This window comes from Pseudoliparis swirei, chromosome 6, assembly GCF_029220125.1.
Source record: "Pseudoliparis swirei isolate HS2019 ecotype Mariana Trench chromosome 6, NWPU_hadal_v1, whole genome shotgun sequence".
NCBI lineage: Eukaryota > Metazoa > Chordata > Actinopteri > Perciformes > Liparidae > Pseudoliparis > Pseudoliparis swirei.
This window is the reverse complement of record NC_079393.1, coordinates 10430108-10453217: the sequence shown is the minus strand read 5'-3', so window position 1 is coordinate 10453217 and position 23110 is coordinate 10430108. Positions and strand designations below refer to the sequence as shown.

General features: G+C 42.3%; 2 protein-coding genes across 5 annotated transcripts; both read left to right on the top strand.

Annotated features, from left to right (window-relative positions):
- The first annotated feature begins 628 nt into the window (after positions 1-628).
- Positions 629-5555, top strand: edc3 (enhancer of mRNA decapping 3 homolog (S. cerevisiae)). Of its 2 annotated transcripts, XM_056416535.1 has the most exons (7): positions 633-720; positions 978-1143; positions 1274-1500; positions 1590-1928; positions 2017-2170; positions 2262-2479; positions 2571-5555. In XM_056416535.1, exons 2-7 carry the CDS (start codon positions 980-982, stop codon positions 2903-2905), a joined length of 1437 nt encoding a protein of 478 aa, XP_056272510.1. In that variant the 5' UTR covers positions 633-720; positions 978-979; the 3' UTR covers positions 2906-5555. The 2 variants fall into 2 exon arrangements, with proteins under 2 accessions (XP_056272509.1, XP_056272510.1); XM_056416534.1 differs by having other exon boundaries at positions 629-1143.
- Positions 5556-5633: 78 nt separating this feature from the next.
- Positions 5634-22810, top strand: LOC130195177 (tyrosine-protein kinase CSK-like). Of its 3 annotated transcripts, none has more exons than XM_056416536.1 (13): positions 5634-6156; positions 16564-16669; positions 16788-16901; positions 17056-17168; positions 18665-18884; positions 19422-19515; positions 19608-19673; positions 20073-20172; positions 20294-20384; positions 20468-20541; positions 20989-21184; positions 21295-21381; positions 21821-22810. In XM_056416536.1, exons 2-13 carry the CDS (start codon positions 16655-16657, stop codon positions 22004-22006), a joined length of 1356 nt encoding a protein of 451 aa, XP_056272511.1. In that variant the 5' UTR covers positions 5634-6156; positions 16564-16654; the 3' UTR covers positions 22007-22810. The 3 variants fall into 3 exon arrangements, with proteins under 3 accessions (XP_056272511.1, XP_056272512.1, XP_056272513.1); XM_056416537.1 differs by lacking the exon at positions 5634-6156 and adding an exon at positions 11081-11845; XM_056416538.1 differs by lacking the exon at positions 5634-6156 and adding an exon at positions 15755-15825.
- The last annotated feature ends 300 nt before the right edge of the window (positions 22811-23110 follow it).

Genomic DNA, 23110 nt, shown 5'->3' with positions numbered 1-23110 from the left:
ACTCCTGGGATAGTCTCCACATGATCTCACCCAGTCTGCTGACTGGTTGTTAAGAACATCTCCCAAACAGTGATCATAACACTCAGAGCGTAGCCTATATCTGATTAATTGTTTTTCACAGTGAATGCAGATAAATTACTTTATTTAATTATTTACTTTGGGGACACATAAAGAAAAAGGCTGAGAATGCTCTTAGGTGTTTTTCAAAGGTTTTTATAAGGCACAGTATGTGCTTAATTTTCAAATAGTACCGTGGTTATATAGACATGTTAAAAATCTACAGCTCTGTGTGAACTATTACATGCACTTGATTAAATCCAAAGATGTTTCTTTGCATGGGCCAGTCAGACCATCTATCTCTCAAGAATATTGCTCATCTCAATTAATGCTCAAATAGTCGTATGAGTTATATATGACTCTGTGTTTTAAATTAAACAAAACAAAAGCGTAAGAGAGTTGATAATCAAATACATTTTGAGAATAGAAAAAGTAATAATTTAAATGTTTATAAAAATCTTCACCGCTGAGCTCTTTTTGTGAAATACGCCGTATAACGGAAGCCGGAAGTAGTCATAATAAAGCTAACAGCAGCATCCTTTGACCATTCAATAAGCTAAAAGCTATCAGTTTAAAGGAGCTACAGTTTTACTTTCAGCATTTCATTTGACATTGTATTCATTTGAGTTCTTGGGAAGTGTGTTTCGCGTCAACTCAGAAAAGGTACAACACTTTAACACCTCGTCTTTAATCAAATACAGCGTTGGCGTCCTGGAATTAACGCTACATAACAGGCCGACGCTAATGCTAGTCAATTAGCTAGCATAACTTCGGTAACGCCACGCACATTTAGTTGTGACGTCCTGCTGCCATAAAGTTAGCGTATTATTTTTAACAGAAAGTCTGTGTTTGTTCACAACATAAAAAAGCTTATCTGACAATAAACGTGAAATTAAAACTTTTGTCTTCAACGTTGCGAGTCATGGCAGCGGATTGGTTGGGTAGTTCGGTGTCAATTAACTGTGGGTCAACACTGGGAGTCTATCAAGGAGAAGTGGCGTCTGTGGACCAGTCGAGCCAAACTATCTCATTAAGGCAACCTTTTCATAATGGAGTCAAGTGCCCTGTTCCCGAGGTCACATTCAGGTAAGACTCGGCCACCAAGTGTTTTCTCTCTCACGCTAGATGTTTTTCACGAGTTGTGCTGATTGACACAGTTTCCTCCTGTTACTAATTATAGTTTTCGACTCTTTAAAAAAAAAAAATCTTCCTACAGTGCCATTGATATAAAGGAACTCAAGATTTTAGATATCAGAAATGGCAATCCTAGGAACAGCTCTTTTGCAACTACAAAGGCAGGTAGTGCTCCAGTTACAGTCCCAAAGGGTGACCCCAGATCTGTGGAGAAACTCAACTCTCCTCAGCACTGCTCCAAAAGCTATGGAGAACGTCACCTGGACATACCTGTCCAGCCAAAAGGATTTCGTAGAAGACACAACTCCTGTAAGTTCAATGTAGTACAGCTCGATCATACTAAATTATTGCTGCTGTGTTGCATACTGTCTTGAGTTCCTGTGTATTTTTCCCATCAGGGTCATCAAGTAGTCGAGGGGCAAACCAAGTGACGCCTAAGAAGAACGGGGTGAAGAATGGTCAGATTAAGCCCAGAGACGACGAGTGTTTCGGAGATAGCACGGAGGACGGACTGGATACAGACTTTGATTTTGAAGGAAACTTGGCTCTGTTTGACAAAGCAGCCGTTTTCTCAGAAATCGATATATCAGAACGGCGTAATGGTGCAAGGTCACGTGGGACTCCTCAAGATCAGACGCCCACACGCTATCGTCATGATGAAAACATACTGGAGACCAAACCTGTTGTGTACAGACAGATTACTGTACCGCAGCCTGGGGCCAAAGAGTACTGCACCGGTAAGTTGTTTCACATTAATGAGCAAATGGTAAGGATTGTTTTTTATATATTTATATATATATATATATATGGTTTTTTTTCTTACAGATTCTGGGCTTGTTGTGCCCAGTGTATCCTATGAACTACACCAGCGTCTGTTGTCAGTCGCTGAGCGACATGGTCTCTCACTGGAGCGAAGACTTGAGATGACTGGAGTGTGTGCAAGTCAGATGGCACTTACATTGCTGGGTGGGCCCAACAGGTAAGCATGCGGGGATCGTTTGTAAGCACAGATGAGAACAGCTGTATCTAAATAAAAGGCAACTGAGTGTTCATTTTCATGTTTCTTCCAGATTCACTCCAAAAAATTTGCACCAGCGTCCCACAGTTGCTTTGCTGTGTGGGCCGCATGTTCAGGGTGCTCAGGGCATCAGCTGTGGTCGCCACCTGGCCAATCATGAAGTGGAGGTCATCTTGTTTCTGCCCAATTTTGTCAAGATGCTGGACTCGGTCACCAGCGGGCTCACCCTCTTTAACAAAACGTGTGGCAAACAAGTGTCAAGTATCAAAGGTGGGCACATTTTTCTATTTTTATAATTTGCTCAGTTTTTTTCATACGTTGCCCTCTAGCTAAGGTTATGTTTTTAATCTCGACTCCACAGACCTTCCGGACACTCCCGTGGACTTGATCATAAACTGCCTGGATTGCCACGAGAACACATTCCTGATGGATCAGCCTTGGTACCGAGCAGCTGCAGACTGGGCTAACCAGAACCGAGCGCCAGTGCTCAGCTTAGACCCTCCTGGTAGTGGAAAGGGACAGGCGGTCGAGGCCAAGTGGTCCCTCTCTCTCTGCCTCCCCCTTCCCCTGGCTGAGGGGGCTGGTAGGGTTTACTTGTGTGACATAGGTATTCCTCGCCAGGTGTTCCAGGAAGTCGGAATCAAGTACATTTCTCCTTTTGGCTGCAAATTTGTCATCCCCTTGCACTCTGCATAATGGGGCAAGTGGTACACAAGACCCCTCTGTGACCACACACATGGTTATGGAGACGTATATTCCAGAGTTCATCCATTACGGTTCTAACTCTTCAACATGTGAATGGGACCACTATTTTGTGCTTACGTTCTACAAGGAATAAGTTCTATGGGTATGAGCTTTATTGAAAAAGTAAATGTGTCGACCATCAGAGGCTTCAACCATCATGTAGATACTAATGTATTTACATGATACTAAAATAGATTTGGAAGATAGATTTTTTTTTAAATACAACTGAAGTGTCAAACAATACCATATTGTGTTAAGTAGTTTTAGATTGAATAGGACTTTGACTTAACATGCTGAATGTCACTGCAATCTAACCTCCTTCCAAAGCCATCTAGTGAACTCATGGAGATCTACCATATGATACATGCAAAGGCGATGTCATTACATTAATCTTAATGGGACAAGATAAATCCAACTTGCATTGGTGCTACTATTGCTCATGTATTGGCTTTATATTCTGCCATACTCAACAGCACTCTGTAACTCGTCTGATGTTTGGCATTGAAAATCCAGTGAAGAACATTTGGAATATTTGTCGTTTTGTATTTTCCATCTAAGCCTGCATTGAATGGAGCAGCTTCTGCAGATAATCTTTATATCGGCTGTTTTGTTTGTTGATGGTAAATTAGGCAGTAATGATAAGGCCTTTTGATAGGATGACACGGCATGCAAATCCTCTAGCAATTTAGCTTTTTAGGGGGTTACAAAATGTTCGAAGTAAATGTGATAACATAGAGCGATGATGAGGTGAGCCTGTAAGGCAATTTACTCCGTCATTCGTCGCATGAAACATTCGGCATCCATCCATCGCCAGCAGTTGTATGAAGTTAGACCTTTTGTTAAACGAAAATATATTGTGATCCCATGTTAGTTAGTTTAGTCTATAATCTTAAAATGGCTTATAGGAAATGGTGTTTGTTGAATGTCGCCAAAAATGTGTATATAGAATCGATATTGCATTGTTTTTTAAACCCATGAGGCGAGCCACACGACACACCGACTGTTCCAAAGCTAGATGTTTAGTTGTTTGATTAGTAATCAATGTCAATAAGAGGTTTCTTGGGAAGAAAACCTGGATATTTCAGTTTCCCTTTGGCTCTTTATTGTAACTGCTGAAGGACCATACCAGTGTGTTTGTTTCAGTTCCTAATTACAAACCATTTGTTTATTTTTACATCAAATATTTGTTATATTGGTTGCCAATTACTACTGTGTAGTATTAAAAACAATCTGTTAATCAATCAGACAAATCCATCATCGTGAACATAAAGTCTACGGGAGTGAAATAATAATTGTGTGGTGATGTTGTTTAGTTGCAGATTTTGAAAGTAGACCGCATTGATGACACGCCAAGGAATGCATACGTGGCATTTGTCCTAATAGATTTTCATGTTTGGAAAGAATAGAGCCTTCAAGACGTATACGTCTAAATGTATAAAACACAGTATTATGGTTTGCAGTTGTGATATAAGATGCAAGTGATTTGTAATGAATGGCGGTATGGTCCTTTTAAGTTTCAAACCGCCTTGCAGTTTACATTTGAGCATTTATTTTATTTTATCAAAGTTGAGTTGTTTGACATAACTAGTTTTATAAAGCATAAATGCTCTATATTTTGACGGTGAATGTCTTTCTGGGCGATTTGTCTCGATGATCAAGATGCAACTAGCAGTACTGAGTACTCTGAACCAAATGTATTGTGGTTTTTGTTACGAGATATTGCGAAACAAAGATATTTTCATTAATTCCCCCTGCCTTTAAGAGTGGTTGTTTGTGTACCTAACCACCGATGGTATTTCTAAAGTTTAGACCGTGAAATATAATGCGGGCATGTATGTTTCTCTAATGCCACATCTAGTTGACATGAAAGTCAAAACCCTTTTCTTGTTCTTTGACATGATTACATTCATTTTTTAAATGTGTCCAGAGCAGAGACTGTTTTATGAAGGTTTCTGGACCTGCGAAATGCATACATGTAATGATGTAATACTGTGTTTACACATAGAGCTCACATGTGCACATTAACGTGCACAGGATTCAGTGAAAACTACCTTCATGCACAAAGGGTTTGTCCTTTCTCCAGCATTCCTCCGGCCTGATGTGTTCCGTCTCATCTGTTGAGACAAGTCTGGCTGGGAACCATCAGCCAGCGTCACTGGATGGTTGAGTCGATATGGTCTTTGGCCGCCAGGGGGCCAACACACCAAGTCTCGTGGCTCTTTCCTTATTCTGTTGTAATGGCAGCTTTATGTACTATTTCCTCTTACAAATGTGTTTTTTTTCCTTCGATATGTGCTCGCTCAGAAACCACGAGGTGATCTGGGCTGTCTGGCGGCCTGGCATTTGTTTTTGAAGTAACTTTGTTTTAACGCAGGTTACGCTTCTTGAGATTTACTTTACATGTTTCACATTCTCAGATCTGTATGTTGTTGAGTCCTTGCGAGACTAGTTTTCAGTTCAGAAAATAAGATCGCATGAAGCAGCCAGTGGGAGGTTGTGTCTAGACTGAGAGACCGTTTCCTTTCGGGAGCGAAGTTCACTGTCTTGTGCAAAAATACTGTCATATGACCGAGACAAAATAAAACATGTAACAACAAGTTGACCGTTGCTTCGTCTTTGTGAACTTCTTATAAATATGGGTCATCCCTCACCAAATTGACCAGCTAATTCAGTGATCCATTCTTAACCAGACGGGTTTCTTATTCACGCGCATGTGCACTGCAAAATCAAGGTGGGGCAAAAACTTGAATTTTTCAGAAGGGGAAAAGGAGCGAGGCAGTCTGAAGGAGACTCAAATGGGTCTCAATCGCATTTTATGTAACCTCTGGGACGTTTAACCACTTGATTTATCGCGTTTTTCTTTCTCGCTCACGCGACTCTTTCTCTAGAGGGACCATCGAGACTGCAGCAAAACGTTTTTAGAAACTTACAACAACAACAAATGATCAATTGAAGCGAATTTTCCGAGTGATGTTGACAGGAGACGTACCAGCAACAGTCGTGGCTGGTTTTATTGACATACTTTTGGACCGCTGACGCTTTGGGCCACCTGGGGCAGATTGCACTTCCTCATCGGGGACTGGATGTGTTTTTGCGCCTCGACATCAACTGTCAGTTATTTTTCGTGAATGGAAATTTGTCTTCTGTCGCTCAGAGGACGGGAGCACAGTCACCTGGTATCGCCTCAAACAGCCTGCAAACAGGTAAGAGTGTATTTAGAAATGCAGCTTTAATGGGCTGGTCGATGCAGTGACGTTGTGTTGTGGTGAAGCTTCACACGCGCATTTTCTAAAATAGAGCCAAGCTGCACTTCCGTTGGCTTACTGTACAGTAACTGATCACATCTGAAGAAGTGGATCGGAAATCATTGGGGTTTTTGGGACCTGTGACAAGTAGGCCAACACAATAGTGAAGTATATGTTGAGTGTTGCTCAAAGTGCTTTACAGTAGAACAAAAGAAGGCTTTAGTAAATATGTGATCTCCGTATTTACAACTCCCTCTGCCTTTTGGGGTGCAGAAGCTGCATCGTGCAGCTCTGTGAAGTGATTGGTATTAATGGTTTTTGCTGGTATTGTATTCTACTGACTCGATGTGATGCATCCGGACTGCTTCACAGCCTGAAACGGTTCTTTTGAAACTGTTACTGAAGTTGCAACACTGTCTGCAATTGCAGGAATGTGTATCTTGCATATGGGTTGGGTTTAACTATTGCTTCTGTCCTTTTCGGGAAATAATCAAAACAATTCAACAAGCCACCCTTGCACTGAGTGCCAAACATAAAATAGAGTTCAATGGAACAAGTCGGCTTGTTGTCAGAGGGAGGAACTGAGGACCTCGTGGGTCTGTCCAGGGGTGATGCCCCTCTTTGTCTCTGGTGCTGCTGCTGTAGCCTGAGAGCTTCTTTCACAGAGGATTCTTCTTTTAGAGTCTATCAACAATGCAAACTAGGGTTAAGCTTATGAAACAAGCACATGAAACCACAGTCATGTCAGGCACGGCTGCATCAGCAGAGCAGCATTGCACAGCACCTCAGCAAGGAAGTGTCCACTGCTCAGGCATGCCAGCTTTGCCTTACATGGTGTTCTCTTAAATGTGTTTATGTAGTAAAAGCTTCAATTACCCAACGTGGCATAGGTGTCAAAGCCGTCATTGTGTTGTTTGAACTTTGAATGTCAAAGTAAGGGGGATTTCCCCCCTTACTGACAGTCATTGCTTTTCTCTTCCTGTTAGTCTGAAGACGGCCTTGTTTTCAGCGATAAGTTGTATATTTATCAATGATAAACAGGACGCTGTTTTACATGTTCCCTATCAGTGTGCTTTAACGCCTCGTATTACTGAGCCTCACAGGCAAAACCGACCGTCATTAAAGTGATACAATGGCGGCTTGTGCTGCCTGGCCTACCACTGGACTCGTACTTCCTGTCTCACATCCTGCAGAGAGACCTCAGTTTTAGTGAGCAGTGATGCTGCACCCGAGTCCAGCTGTTGTCCCAGAGCCAGAGGGGATTTCCTCCTCTGAGTAGGTTCCTCAAGAACATCTGCAGGCTGTCAGAGCCAGCTGGGTGAACTGTTGGCATGCCATGCACTCATTCTCTCTCTCTGGACACGTCTCACTGCTCCGGTGAGTTGGTTTGTATATCTGCCAGATGACAGCTTAGGGGACAAGGACACACATCCTTGTTTCCTTCTCTCGGCACTTGGCCCTGCCACCGTGCTGCTGTAATGGTGATGATAACAGGGGTGCAGCATCAAAGCCGTCGCAGAGCATCCTGAGACTGGAGGGGCAGGATGAGGGCCAGATTACCCAGACCCCCTGCAAAAATAGAAGAGAGCTGCTGGAGCAGTCAAAATCCTATTCAAGTAAAAACAGAGAAGCATGATCAGTAAATTACACAACAAGTGTTCTACCAATAAACGACCCCTGTGAATTGTTTATTAGTCCATATTATATTATTCGATTGATAATACTGGTGCATTTTGATCAAATGAAACCATCAGGGGATTTTTAGAGGACAAATGTATCTTTGGTGTAACTGCTCACAACTCATAGACATCTGAAATGTGGCGAGGGGTCCCAGGTAGACACTGAGACTGACATTGTATTCTATGAGTTTGTTATGTTTTGTTTTATGTACGTCTTGAATGTAGCCAGCTGTCAGATAAATGCAGTGGAATGAAAAGTGCAATTCTTGCCTCTGAAATGAAGTGGAGTAAAAGTTTAAATAGTAGAAGTAGCCTAAAAAGGAAAAAAGTACGTCAAAGTTCCACTTGAGTAAAAGTGCTTTGTTGCTTTCCACGACTGAGATCTGTCAATCGCAGGTGTTAGATGTCAAAGGCCAGCGCACGCTGCTGCTGTCGAGTGACACATTTTCAGATCTGTCCACACGACCTCCAGCCTTCCTCACTTCACTGTGCCACAGCAGCGTTAACAACACCTCGCATGATCATTATTTTTACCTCTACAGATAGAAGAGGGAGTGGCAGATTTAAACAAGACCAAAGGAGATATTCCTACATTCCTGTCGTGTCTTGCTTTGTGCGCTCACACTGCCTGTGTACAGTTTAGTCTTTGACTTGCATGCTTAAGACAAGAGACTAGACAACATGTTGATCCACCGGTTTGGTTTAAACAATAGGATTTACATGTAGGCCAATGATATGTCAAAGTAGACTGTAATAGGTCAGCGTTGTTTGAAGTGATATGAAACTTCTATGTATTCGTGGTTGTTAGATTTGGAGTGAGTTTGTGCTCCTTGGGCTCTTTCCTGACTGCATTCATGTTGAGTCTGTCACACAGTTTGCTGGTTTCCTGTTGCTTAGGTCGTGCCTAGCGTCTCCTAAAACCGTCTTTCTTTCAATGGGATGGACTAATTCACTGCAGCAACGGCTGTCACGGGGCATTTTGAGGTATTTGTGTCATGAGATCCTTTTTGATGCTATGTTTGAAAGATCATTTACGTGACAATAACACACCAGCAGACACAAGTTGATTGTACTCACTGAATAAAATATGAAGTAGAATTCATGTCTCCGGACCTGCAGAACTGAGTCATTCCTGCCCCTAAAGCTACTCAGTGGACAGACTGATGATGATGGTCTCCTCAATGAGACACGGGTCAGTAGAAACTCGACCGGCTCACAATGACAGCCTTGTCCGCTCCCTGAAAAAAGAGCAAGCTGTGGTTCCATGTGGAGCTCTCTGGAAGTGGCAATGTGACACCATGACAGACTGAGTTCTGTCCCATTCAATGGGCTGCTGCTGGCCCGCCGCTGAGATGCATTCACTGTCCCAAAAGAGAGGAAATAAAAAGTGCTGTTGTGTGTCGGCCTTGGCCCCATTGATCCACACTTGGTGAGATCACTTTTCTCTTTCAACAAGGACTTTGACTTGACAGATTCTGTCAATTGAGTTTTTAGAATATAACTGGCAGAATTCCCTGCTTTAAGTTATAACTCAGAGAGATTTTAGTCAGAATAATGGAGCAGCAATGACTTATTAGCAGCATGGCTCTCGGGAGTCGGTCCACCACTTTGGTCCAGACTGAAACATCTTAACAACAATTGGATGGATTGACATCTCCTGGTCCCGACATGATGAATCCTACTGACTTCACACCGCGAACACAACATACAGGTTGACATTGTGGATTCATTGGGAAATATCTTGCGTTACAATTTGGTGAATATATTTATGGTTTCTGTTCACCTTTGGGGATCCCCTCACATTTGAACGGTGGTAAAAGTGTTAAGATATTATAGAATAGTAAAAGTATGCAAATATCATCAATAAAATGCACTTAAAGTATTTAAGTACTGACTATCCAGCTAAAATAGGCTCTGTCATTATAACTTTCTTCTATATTATACTATTACATTATTATTGATGTATTTTGCTGGCTCTGGTCCAGGTCATTTTATTCATTATATATACTGTTGGCTGGTTAACGGCTTAATTTATAAATAGTTCAATTTAGTAGACTAAAGAGCATACATTACCACACAATTTAAATCAAGGAAAGTACACATAATTACTGAATTGTGTAAATGTAATTGCTTACTTTCCACCACTGTTTTTTATGTCGCACAGTGGTTTCAAACCTGTGGTCGGACACAAGATGATTAATGTTATAGGAGATAATCCAAAATATTAACATTTTTGTGACTTTTACTGAAGAAATACTGGATACCTTTGGCCTAGCAGGCCTCTAAATATTATGTAAACAAATAATAATTGAGAGCGGAAATCTCTTTGGTTGAACTGCTCATGACTTGTGTTGAGGGGTCTCGTGGTACGAGTCGTGTGGCTTCCTTCACAATGAGCATTAGAGCCTCGAAGCACTGCGAGCATGGCTTCAGACCTTTGCGGTTTCTTTTCCTGTCATGACTTTTGGTGCCGTGTGAAATGTCAAAGTGTAATGTAGAAAAGATGGGTCGGGATGAGCAGATGCAAAATGGGGGGGGAGGGGGGATGTGTCCAGATAGACAGCCGCAGTTCTCCGTGGGGGACGACATCCGTCTCACCCTCGTCACACGGAGTGATGACAGTCCTCTTTGGGACGCGTGAGAGTGTTTTGTTGTGAAGAGGCTGGTCACTTAAACGTGTGACAAGGCAAACATGCCAGTTATAAATGAATTAGAAGAAAGATGCTTTTAAAAAGAAGAGCATGGAGAGTGATGTCATAGAAATATCTGACCCCCCCACACCCCCTCCCAACACATACAGGAAGTTGACAGCATCATAAATTACATGTCGGAGGATGTGACCTCATGTAAAGTGGCAGATGTATCAAAGCCAGGATTTTCCCTGAGCTCAGGCCATTGAGCCTCACCTCTTCTCCATGGGAACTAACACAAGGAGAGAGAGGAAGTGGGGTTTTGTGGTTCTGGGGGAGGATTAAGAGGGGGCGGGCAGGGGGTGTTGAGTGTGACTTAACCCATAGGTCATCATTCTGTTATAACGTGGTTGTGCGTGTATCATGGAAACACTGCTCGTGGGTGACTCAGGCCCGAGCTGATGGTCACCAGTGGCTGCTTTATTGGCGTAAAGAAACGCTGGGCTGGACGAGTCCCTCGGGCCGGTCAGCTCTCGCCACAAGTTTGCATTCCAGCACTGAAGAAAGCTCTCTGGATCCCTACAAGGGCCAGTCAGTGGACCAGTGTGTGTCCACTCTGGGTCCAACTGAACTGGTTTACCAACTGAACTGAACCACTTGCCGAAGCAGTCACGTGGTACAGCCGGGCAGCGAGGCTTCGGATCCACAAACTGCTGATTGAGATGGCGCCAGTGTGTGTGGCCTGCCGTCTGCCGATGTTGTGTGTTTTTGTACTGTTTCTGTCTTTTTTGATGCAAAACGTCAACTCTCTGCTGGTGTATAATCGCCAAACACTGCTGGACCTCCGATTCTCTGCCGCTAATCCGGCAAGGACTACTCGTGGTGGAGATGGAACGTTGCCTCCGTTTTTATCGGGGGGACTGGTTTACCTGTGCCGCACCCCGGCTCCACCTACACGCTGTAAACGCCACCGCCGCCGGGGAAAACGCAGTGGTCGACTGGTGAGAATGAGGGCTTCTTCAGCTCCTCGTCTCCCTTTTCCGAGGCGTTTCCTGGACCCTGTCGACGCCTGGCTGGTACCTGCCGTCGACCCGGATGTGGCTTTCCTGCACCGCGGGACCTGCTCCTCTCGTCCCCGCTGCCGCGGAGTTAATCCGCATAACCTGAGGTCTCTGTGTCGGGCTCCCCGGACCTCTAACGCCGCCAATCTGCCAGCCCCTACCAGGTTTGGCCTGGTCAACGCAAGATCGCTGACTAATAAGACTTTTGTCCTAAAGGATTTCTTCACGTCCAAGGGCTTGGACTTCCTCTTCGTGACTGAGACATGGCTCAGTATTGGTGAGTCCAGCGCGTTCACCGAACTTGTACCGCAGCACTGCTGTTATTTTAACTCTCCGCGGACGTCAGGCCGAGGTGGAGGTATGGCAACTGTTTTTAAGAGTGACTATAAATGCCAGCAGATTTCACTGACATTCTCACCTGGCAGCTTTGAACTGAGCATGTTCGAGCTTGGTCGCGCTCATACAGTGCTGTGTACTGTGGTCTATCGACCTCCCAAATACAATAAGGGATTTTAAAATGATTTCTCCGATTTCTTGGCTGAAATTATGCCAAAATATGATCGTGTTCTTATTGTTGGGGATTTTAATATTCATGTGTGTTGCCCCGACAAACCTATGGCAAAGGACTTTTTAGACCTTGTTGATTCTTTCAATCTTGTGCAGTCTGTGTCTGGCCCCACGCAGGAACACGGACATACACTTGATCTTGTTTTATCTTATGGTTTGCCTGTTCTCAACCTGGAGATTTGTGGCGCCTTTTTCTCTGATCATATGCCTGTATTATTTGATGTGAGTCTTGCTTGTGAAACGGTTAAGCCGTGCGCTCCTGCCCGTTACGGCCGTATGATGAAACCTTCCACTGCTGCTAGTTTCTCTCCTGCATTTCTAAACCTAGCCCAGTCTGATACTATGTCCTCTGACTCCTTGGACACTGAGCAATTAACCTCAGCCTTTCTCTCTTCCTGCACTGGAGCTCTTGACATTGTTGCTCCCCTGAAACTCATGCGCCCCAGACCTAAATCCGAACCCTGGCTTAATGACGTCACTCGCGCTGCTAGGCGTGAATGCCGGCAGGCTGAGCGTAGGTGGAAGAAAGACAAGCTTCATGTAACTCGTGACATTTTGAAAGAAAGCTGGAGAAAGTATCAGAGCATTGTAAAGTTGGAAAAGATGAGTTACTTTTCTAAGATTATCTCTAGTAATTTAAACAAACCTCGTGTTCTTTTTAAAACCATTGATGCGATGCTAAACTCTCCTTTACTCACTTGTATTGAAGCTTCAACTGAGGTATGTGAAAAATTCCTCTGCTATTTCATTGACAAGATCTCCACTATTAGAGCCAGTATCTCACCACCTTCTTTCGACCCTCCATTGATATCATATGCGCTGTCTTCCAACAGTTTGGACCAGTGTCGTTGTCATCTCTCTGTGACATTGTTGCTAAATTGAGGCCATCGTCTTGTCCCACAGACCCAGTCCCTCCTCGACTTTTCAAAGAGATATGGGACACTATTGGTTCTAATGTCCATACTATTATAAATAGCAGCCTAGAGTCCGGTTCTGTGCCAGTTTATTTCAAACAAGCGGTTGTGGTACCTCTGTTAAAAAACAAATCTGGACACTTCTGTCTTCGCTAACTACAGACCCATCTCGAAACTTCCTTTTATTTCAAAAATATTGGAGAAAGTCGTACTCTTACAGCTGCAGTCTTTCATACATGCACACAATATTTTCGATATGTTTCAATCCGGTTTTAAAGCGCTTCACAGTACTGAGTCTGCCCTTCTAAGAGTGTTCAATGACCTCCTGGTCACTACAGACTCTGGTGACTCTGCTATCTTAATGCTCTTAGACCTCACAGCTGCTTTTGATACGATTGACCATTCCATCCTTATCTCTCGCCTAGAGCACTGTGTGGGTATCAGGGGCATTGCCTTAGAGTGGTTCAGGTCCTACCTGTCCCAGCGATCTTTCTCTGTTAGTCTTGGTGACTTCGCATCGTCTTCTGCCCCCCTATCCTGTGGAGTTCCCCAAGGTTCCATTTTAGGGCCCATTTTATTTTCCTTATACCTTCTCCCCTTGGGCTCATTTTAGAAAACATGGCGTCTCCTACCACCTTTATGGACGACTCCCAAATATACATACCCCTAAAGAAACGCACCTGCTCTCTGACGCCCCTGGTTGACTGTCTCAATGACATAAAGGCCTGGATGGCGCGAAACTTTTTAAACATAAATGAGAGTAAACGGAGGTAATTGTGTTTGGACCAAATGGCGATGTCCCCTCCATTGACCTGGGTTCCCTGCAACAGTATGCAAAACCCATGGTCTCTAATCTGGGCGTTAAAATCGACAGTGGTTTTAAATTAGATAAACAGATAAACTCTGTGGTTAAGTCCAGTTTTTATCACCTGAGGCTGCTGTCCAAAATTAAACCGGTTTTATCCGCTTCTGATTTTGAGCGTGTAATTCATGCATTTGTTTCTCGCGTTTAGATTACTGTAATGCACTTTATGCCGGCTTAAACAAGACTTGCTGGCCGCCTGCAGCGTGTGCAAACGCTGCGGCTCGGTTGCTTACAGGATCCCGCAAGTACGATCACATCACCCCAGTCCTGTCTTCACTCCATAGGCTTCCTGTCCACTTTAGAGTTCATTTTAAGATTTTATTGTTTGTTTTTAAAGCGCTTAATGGGCTGGCCCCTCAGTACATCTCTGACCTCATACAGGTGTACACCCCCTCAAGGGGTCTGAGATCGGCTGACCAGCTCCTCCTAGTAGTCCCTAAAACTAAGAAAATTACCAGAGGAGACCGGGCCTTCTCAGCAGTAGCCCCCAGGCTCTGGAACGACCTGCCCCCCCAGGTCAAATTGTCGCCCACCCTCCAAACCTTTAAGTCCCGCCTGAAGACCCACCTCTTTTCCCTCGCTTTCGAGTCAGTTTGAGCTATGTTTTGTATTGATTTCTCTCTATTTTGTTTGTATGCCTTTTATCTACTACTGTAATATTATATTTTATTATTATGCTATGCTTACTGTGAAGCACTTCGTTAAACCCTCTGTTTTAAATATCTGCTATATAAATAAATTGGATTGGATTGGATTGGATCTAGAATAAAAAGTACAAAAATAAGTAAAGTTTCATGCTTTTTATTTATTACTTAGAATATTATTCCAAAACATACTTTATAGTAGTTATTATCCATCAACACAGAAGCCTCATCTTTATGAAATAATGCGTCATGGAAACATTCGGCCCAAGTTGTGAAAGTGGGATTTAAAAAAAGACTTCTTAGTTCTGCTTTCTTTATCAGCGAGTGATTTCTACTGACACTCAGGGTTATTCCTGGGTCAAAATGGGTCTTCGGTGCTCCCAAAAAATGTGTTTGCGCTGTGCGCGCACGGTCTATATTACCATGTCACCGTAATTAGCAGACATCTATGTATTTTTTTTCCCCATAAATAATGGAGGCAGTGCTTGAGGAAATCATTTTGCTTCCACTTTAGATTAAAATAGATAGGCTAATAGATTGACAATTAGAGATGCACCGATCAGGTTTTTTGGTGCCGATCACTGATCACTGAAATCAGTATCTGCCGATCCGAAAATACCGATCACCGATCATGGTGTCGATTGAAGCATTCTATTTATTGTGTAGCATTATTGCCTAGGAATATGAGGAAATACATATATAAAGCACCTCAAACATTAAAGAAATTACGGATTTCTTTAAACATTTACGACTTTTACTTTGAAAAATGTCCTAATTGATACATTAAAATGTATTGATTGCCAGTGATGGGGATTTCAGATATGTATGGAACACATCTGCATTATTCATTTCCTGGAACTCTTGTCGAAATCTATATACAGGACTTTTTTTAACATACAAAAGTCGGACTTATTTTTATAAACTCTTCCTTGGTACAGCAAAAATGTTTTAATATAAGCATAATTTAAGCTAAATCTCAGAAACGATCTATAAAGATACAAAATCAGTTCATTGTTTCCTTGTATATGTTAGTGTATGATTTGTTGACATCTTATTTTGAAAAACGGATGTTGTTTCACGTGGTTCTTTCCGCTAACTTTGCAAAACCAAATGTTGTCACGTAAATCCTTCCGCTAACTTTATCAAAATCCTCGCGCGCTCCCGATCGAATGCGTGTACCGTGAACATCAGTCTATAGGTGCACAGACATGTGAGTGTCGGCTGAGTTGACGCAGTGATTCAACTCCGGGGACAGGGATGCCGCTCGGTGCGTGATTATCCCCTCGTGGACCTCTGCACTCTGCCGGCCCTCGCCGGGCGCATTGTCTCAGTTGCGATGCGGCGCGATTGAAACGTCTCTGATAGTTCTCGCAGATGTTACGTCATCTGATCGGCCGTTTTGAGAACGCCGATCAAAACCGATAATGGGAATATCGGCCGATATGGATCGGCGCCGATCAGATCGGTGCATCCCTATTGACAATAGTCCAGGTGTATTCGTGCACGTCGGGCTGTTGAGTGAGTGATCAGCAGCTGGCCGCTCTGTCCATTCGCGCACCTCACAGTTGCGTATTGATCAGACAAGAAGACACGCTTATCAACTCGATTACTATTGATCAAAACAGAACGAGGGTTCGGCTGTAGCCTACTTGAAACATACTATTGAGAACATATTCGCTGACATGCACGTGATGAACAAAGTTTTTGGTTTTTTTTTTCTCCATCACGGACTTTTTTTTGCCTTAGGAGCTCGGGATTTGTCATAGGCGTTCGGGAAAACGGCTTAGGCGCGCGCCCAAATTTTCTCTATGCAGGAAAAACCCTGACACTATCTGATCTGAATCTACTCTTGTGCGTTCTGATAATAGTTGACTTGTTTACTATGAATGAGTATGTGCACCGACACAGCAAAACCCACACATTCACTTTCTTCCTGACAGTTTGTGGTTGAGTGAATATCTTTTGAAGCAAGGGCGTCAAACTGATGACATTCTGTTTCCCTTAGGTGCTGAAGGCGTGTGTGTGTGTGTGTGCCAATCAGCTCTAATGGTAGCAGCTAGAAGACATCACCTGTGAGAGGGTTGAACCACCTCACCATGACACAGGTCCAGGTAAGATCGGCCTCCAGAGTACATGCTTGTCTAAACTCCGGTACACATCATGAAATGTCCGCCGAGTCATTTGTGAGACATTTGTTTAATACAGAGTGATCTGCCCATGTTCCCGTAGACTTCATGGACACAGGGCACAGAGTGTGTGGCCAGGTATAACTTCAAAGGCACATCAGAGCAGGACCTGCCCTTCAATAAAGGAGATGTGTTGACCATTGTTATTGTCACAAAGGTAATATTTCATGGCCTAACTTATGTTCCTATACATATATAATTTTGCTGTAGATATAAAAACACATGGAAGGACTTCATGGTTGTGTTTCCTTATCCACACTATTTTTTTTAAATTTCTTAATTTTAACCATTTGTGAAATTTTGTGTTTCAGGATCCAAACTGGTACAAAGCAAAAAATTTCGCAGGTCGCGAGGGAACAATTCCAGCCAACTATGTTCAGAAAAGAGAAGGAGTGAAATCTGGAGGGAAGCTGAGTCTAATGCCGTGAGTGCTTATCAGAGTTGACATGCCCAGTGTGATCACGTTCAAGGCAAACAGGATTAGGTTGGCGTTGTCTGTAACTCAAAGGTTGCCACCACACCAGCTTGGTGTGGCTTTTGCAGCTACGGCTAAAATAGCTCGACTTTGCCTTCTTCCTATGGCGGTGTGGTTGCTGAAGGCAGATGGGCTATTTGTCGCGGCAGTGACGACGTAGCTATGTGAATGGGGACCACAGTTTGGTCGGGCTGTGTTGTAATTGCAGTGCACTTGTTTCTGTTTCCAGCTCGGCCTTGCTTGAACTTGTGCTCCGTAGTTTCCTGTTGTTTCCTTTCTATCTCCGACCGAAGTAATCTTAAAAATCTCCCGGTTGTGCTGGTATGTGCATGAGAGCATGTCAATGAGTGACAGGTTTATTTATGGAGCCCGTAGTCACACAACAACAACCACTGGCAAAAAACAGGCAGGCAGAAAATGACATACTTTAGCTGCTCTGAGCTTTAAATACTCACCATTGACCCTTAACCACCCCTTATGCATATTTACAGACATACAGTAGATTGTCTTATTTAGACATACAGAATGTTGTGACTAAGAATCCATTTTCATGGGTCGAGGAACGCCACCTGATCTCATCATATGAAATGCTGTTGTCCTTATTGTTAAATGTCAGCAGTCATGAAGTTGAGAGTTGAATGGTAAAGGGGATCTAGGGGTATCAGAGTGCATGCAGCATTTTGTATAATACATCTTAACTCCCTGTAATACAGAGCTACAAGGGAAACTGTTCTTCCTTCAACTCTGAGAGAAGCTGCTTCTGTGTTTCCATCATTTTCTCAGTTTTCCAATGTGCTATTTTTGTGCTTGATATTCAAATGTTATTTTCTCATGGAGCCCAATGCAAATGAGTTTATCGTACATTATGTTACCCTCTCAGTAATAGAACTGGTCACTGTGGATATGCAAATAACTGTAATCTATACCTCACCATCTCCAAAACGGTATTTGTTTTATTTGCAATTTGCATTAAAACAACAAATGTCTCAAAGACTAATGGAAAATAATCCGCTTTTACACGCTAATATTGTTCTGATTGATACTTCTTCCAACAGTCAGAGGCCTCCCATCCAGTGCTGGCAGAGTGTATACTTGTATGCTTGTACTATTAATAATTACTATATGCTCATTTTGGAGGCTGTAGTTTGCATTGCTGCTGAACTGTGTTATACTGAGTAACCGAGTGGTGTTTCAAATATTCTACCCCATAATAAAAATAGTGTGGACGATATACCAGAAACACTTCTTAGTAGCAGTGTAAAGTGGTGTATGCAACAGTGTACCTAATAAACCGGCAACTGGTTTTACCTGTAATATGCTTTGTACTGCTTGATGCAAACAGTTGGGAGTCTGCAGAAAGGATCCAAGTAGATGTCAGTCATCTGGTCTCTAAAATGTCTTTTCTTTTGGATGCTCAGTCACCTCTCTGGTTCTTCCACTCCCAGATGGTTTCATGGGAAGATCACGCGGGATCAGGCAGAGCTGTTGCTTCACCCTCCTGAAACCGGCCTGTTCTTGGTGCGAGAGAGCACCAACTTTCCCGGCGACTACACCCTGTGTGTGAGCTGCGACGGTAAAGTGGAGCACTACCGCATCATCTACACCAACGGCAAGCTGAGTATCGATGACGAGGGGTACTTTGATAACCTCATGCAGCTGGTCGAGGTAAGACATTAACACTTGGCTTTGTTTTCTAATGTTGGCTCCGGTGCTCTGTAGAGCTTTGGTCTACTCTATGTTTGCTGTATTTTCCTGTTTTAGAGGCCCCACGTCTCTGTGCTACGTCACAGACGACATACAGTTCCTGGAACAAGTAGTGAACAGGAAGTGTCAAAGAGGAAGAGTGAACAGTATGCTAGGGGTGCAGAGTTCTAACCTCAAGAGACGCCAAGCTTTTTACTCTTTACTCTTCCTGACGAGCCTGCTTATTTCGAACCGAAGCATATACTATATACTCGACAGAGTAAAATAGAGGGGCATGAGTCATTTTAGTCTGACCTATTTGAGAGGAAACCTTGTCTGTTGTCCATTATATATTTTGCTAATTTGATTATACAGCCCTCTATGGGTCATTATGAAACACTGCTCACTGAGTTGTATTGGCCCTAAACGGTGGTGTTGCTTTTGTCTTATTAAGTTTGATGTGACCGTTTGTGGTACAGTCATGTGCTTAAATATTTCATACATTTCTTTTTGTTGTAGCACTACACCAAAGATGCAGATGGCCTGTGCACCAATCTAATAAAGCCAAAAGTGGAGGAGGGGTCGGTGGCCGCTCAGGATGAGTTTTCCAGGGGTATGATGCAACCACATCGTTTGAACCTTTTTGTTCATGCAAAGCATGTATGAGCCTGTTATGTTATGTTTCTCTCTTTAAATGACCAACAGGTGGCTGGTCGATGAGCAGGAAAGACCTCAAGCTGCAGCAGATTATTGGGAAAGGAGAGTTTGGAGGCAAGTAGCTTTACGTTTACACTGCATAGTACAAATGACTCAACTGTATTAAGTTGTTTACATGTGCTGGGGGTCAGATATGTATTATGGACATGCTAACAGGGAGAAGAGATGGAGCGGGACTGGTTTTACTTTAAAAAGAACTTTGCGTCAACAATAATAGGTAAAGAAATGGGCATTATCGTTGGGTTTTGATAAAAGTCAAGTAAAAACACAACTAGATTTAATTCAAAGTCATTGACTTATAACAATCTAACCTTCCCTCAAGCCCAATGTGATTTAAGGAAAGTTTTTTTCTTATTTTAGTTTCTAGTTTTGCATCAGGAAGACGGTTAATTAAGAGTAGACATTGTTAGATGTATGTCAATAATCAATTGTTATCATTTGTGATCTTTCCAGATGTCATGGTGGGAGACTATAGAGGGACCAAAGTAGCTGTGAAGTGCATAAAACATGACGCCACAGCGCAGGCCTTTATTGCAGAGGCTTCCGTCATGACGTAAGGAAAACATTTTAATTTGTTGTTCACTTTTGCTCTTTTATTTAGTTTTTCAGAAACATGAATAAACGAGTAAGATGTAAACTACATTCCATGTCTGTGTGCTCCTCTCCTTCCAAAGGCAACTGCGGCACGATAACCTGGTGCAGCTGCTTGGAGTGATTGTGGAGGAGAACGGGAGTCTGTTTATAGTGACTGAGTACATGGCCAAGGTGGGGGGCAGACGGTCTGATACATACGTTAGCATCTTTAGTACTTTGATAAAGTTGTCACATCTCTATTTGTTTATCTTTAGGGCTGTTTGGTTGACTACTTACGTTCCAGAGGCCGGACAGTACTTGGTGGAGATGCTCTCCTGAATTTTGCACTGTGCGTATAACTGCTGTTTTCTACCATCTACAAGTATTCTGTTTTACGTGTAGACTCTACAGTTTTTGATCTGCGGGGCTGTGGAAGACTGTATGTGTTTTTACAATAAACTTATTGTTTACCTCCTCCACCTACCTCAAAAACAGGTCAATATTGTCAAATGAAGAGGTTAATGTTTGTTTTATGCATTAACATTTGTTGATGGTTAGAAGTGTAAAGAGCAATAATGCACCAGTAAAGGAGGAGAAGAAATCAACGAAAGCAAATGTTTAACGGAGATGTGCAACGTATTGAAGTTGAGAAACACTGAATGTAGAATACGCTATGTTTCTTTGCCAGATGTTCTGTTGGATTATTAGGACATTCGTACTACATGTGTGTGATCCCAAGACTGTAAAGCGAAAACTCCTTCAGGTTTTGAACTTTCTATTTCTTGTGTTTTTACAGAGATGTCTGTGAGGCCATGGAGTACCTGGAAATAAATAACTTCATCCACCGAGACTTAGCAGCCCGCAATGTTCTCGTATCAGAAGACAACATGGCCAAAGTCAGTGACTTCGGTCTGACCAAGGAGGCCTCTTCCATTCAGGACACGGCTAAGCTGCCTGTGAAGTGGACATCGCCAGAGGCCCTCAGAGAAAAGGTAACCTGTTGTTCACAATGACTGTTGCCATGTTGAGTTGTGTTCTTTGCCATGTGTAGGTCCCACTCACTTAAATACACTTTTGTGTGTGTTTTTCTCTTCAACAATAGAAATTTTCCACCAAATCAGATGTTTGGAGCTACGGTATTTTGCTTTGGGAGATTTACTCTTTTGGCCGAGTGCCTTACCCGAGAATTGTAAGTATCAATATATGTTTGGAGGAGGCATACAGAACATATAATTAGGGTTAGGAATTTGATTTAAGAGGGAGATTAATCAGCAATGCAATTACAGTCCAGATGTGTTCCTCTTGCTGTAAAACTTCACCCTAAAGGTCCAATATTTGGTGTGGTATTGTAACTTTTATATATATATATATATTTGATGTAATGTACATTAAAAAACTGAATATAAATTACATTCTTAAAAAAAAGAAGTGAAAATCCAAATTGGTAAATTCTTTGGTTACTGTATATACTTTGTACTTTAACGTGTTCTGTATTTTTAACCAGCCACATTATTTTCCTGAAATAGACCTCCATGTGATACGGAATACACAGATCTCACTGTTTTGTTAAAGTAAGTTATGTTTGCTGTCAGCACGTCTGTCTACCAACAACTTTTTCCATTCCGTAGCCATTAAAGGAAGTTGTGCCTCGAGTGGAGAAGGGTTACAAAATGGACTGTCCAGAAGGCTGTCCTGAAGTGGTGTACAACATCATGAAACAGTGCTGGAACCTGGATCCTGCTGCCCGACCAAGCTTTCAAATGTTGAAGGAGTGGCTCCAACATATCAACCAAGGGATGGTAAAAAAACAATGAGACTTCTCACAGAACAGACAGGAAAAGTGACTTTGCTATTCTTTCATTTTGACCACCTGGACCATAACCTAAGAGGAAAAAATAATTTCAAAAGACTGCTCTTCCAAAGTTCATGACGAAGTTTGCTTTCACACATTGTCCCTGAACCGTTAAGCAAAACTGTCGATATTATGCTCCTCAGCATGACCCCTCACCTCGAGTGAGTCTTTCCGGCTCGGTTACCGGCGAGTCTGTCCTTTGAACACACCGCTGCCTCCCAGCCACAGTGCCTTGACCTTTTTTAGAAATATTTCATGTCTTTTATGTTGATATCCTTGGCCATTTTGGTGGCATCATTACATTTCTTGAACATGTAGAGTAGCCCGTGACATAATTTGACTGAGTTAACTGAATCCATGGTATCAGTTTAAACAGGAAAGATGCTTAAAATTTAGGAATACAGTTGTGATACATCATGTATCACTGTATTATTTGTACAGCTTAAAATAACTTTGATTATAAAGCTCTTTTTTTTTCATTGCCATATGATTTGAAATGTGTTTGGATCCCTTCATAAGTCAAAAAAGGAAGCAGAAGTTGTCATCTTTTCTACTGATATAATAACACCATTCATCTCAGTCAGGATCATCACATAAATTCCCATGTACAGAATGTTCCCTCTAAATATAAACAAATGTTTTTATTTTTTGAATCTTTGGATTTAACCAAATGTTCTGGATTTTCTATGTAACGAGAAACTGAGTGTTAATAATTTTTACTGTGCTTCCATTTTCAACAATAAAGAATAAGAATACATCTTGAAAATTGTTTCGCAATAGTGACTATGTTTAGCATCCTTCCTCATCAATTGGTCAGTGAGTTGAAGTACAGCTATAATGTTCCTCTAATGCTGTATTTAAAATAAAGAAGAATTTAGAGTTATTTATACTTTAGGGTTTTTTGTTACTTTCTACTTCAACCACCGTTATTATATGGACAACAATATATGTGTTTTGCATAAAAGGTTCTGCGAAGCAACATGGATTCGATTAATATATTAAAGTAAAAACAAAGAAATACCAATATTTAAAGCTGTTGTCACATTGTGGGCTACCCTTCTTTCAG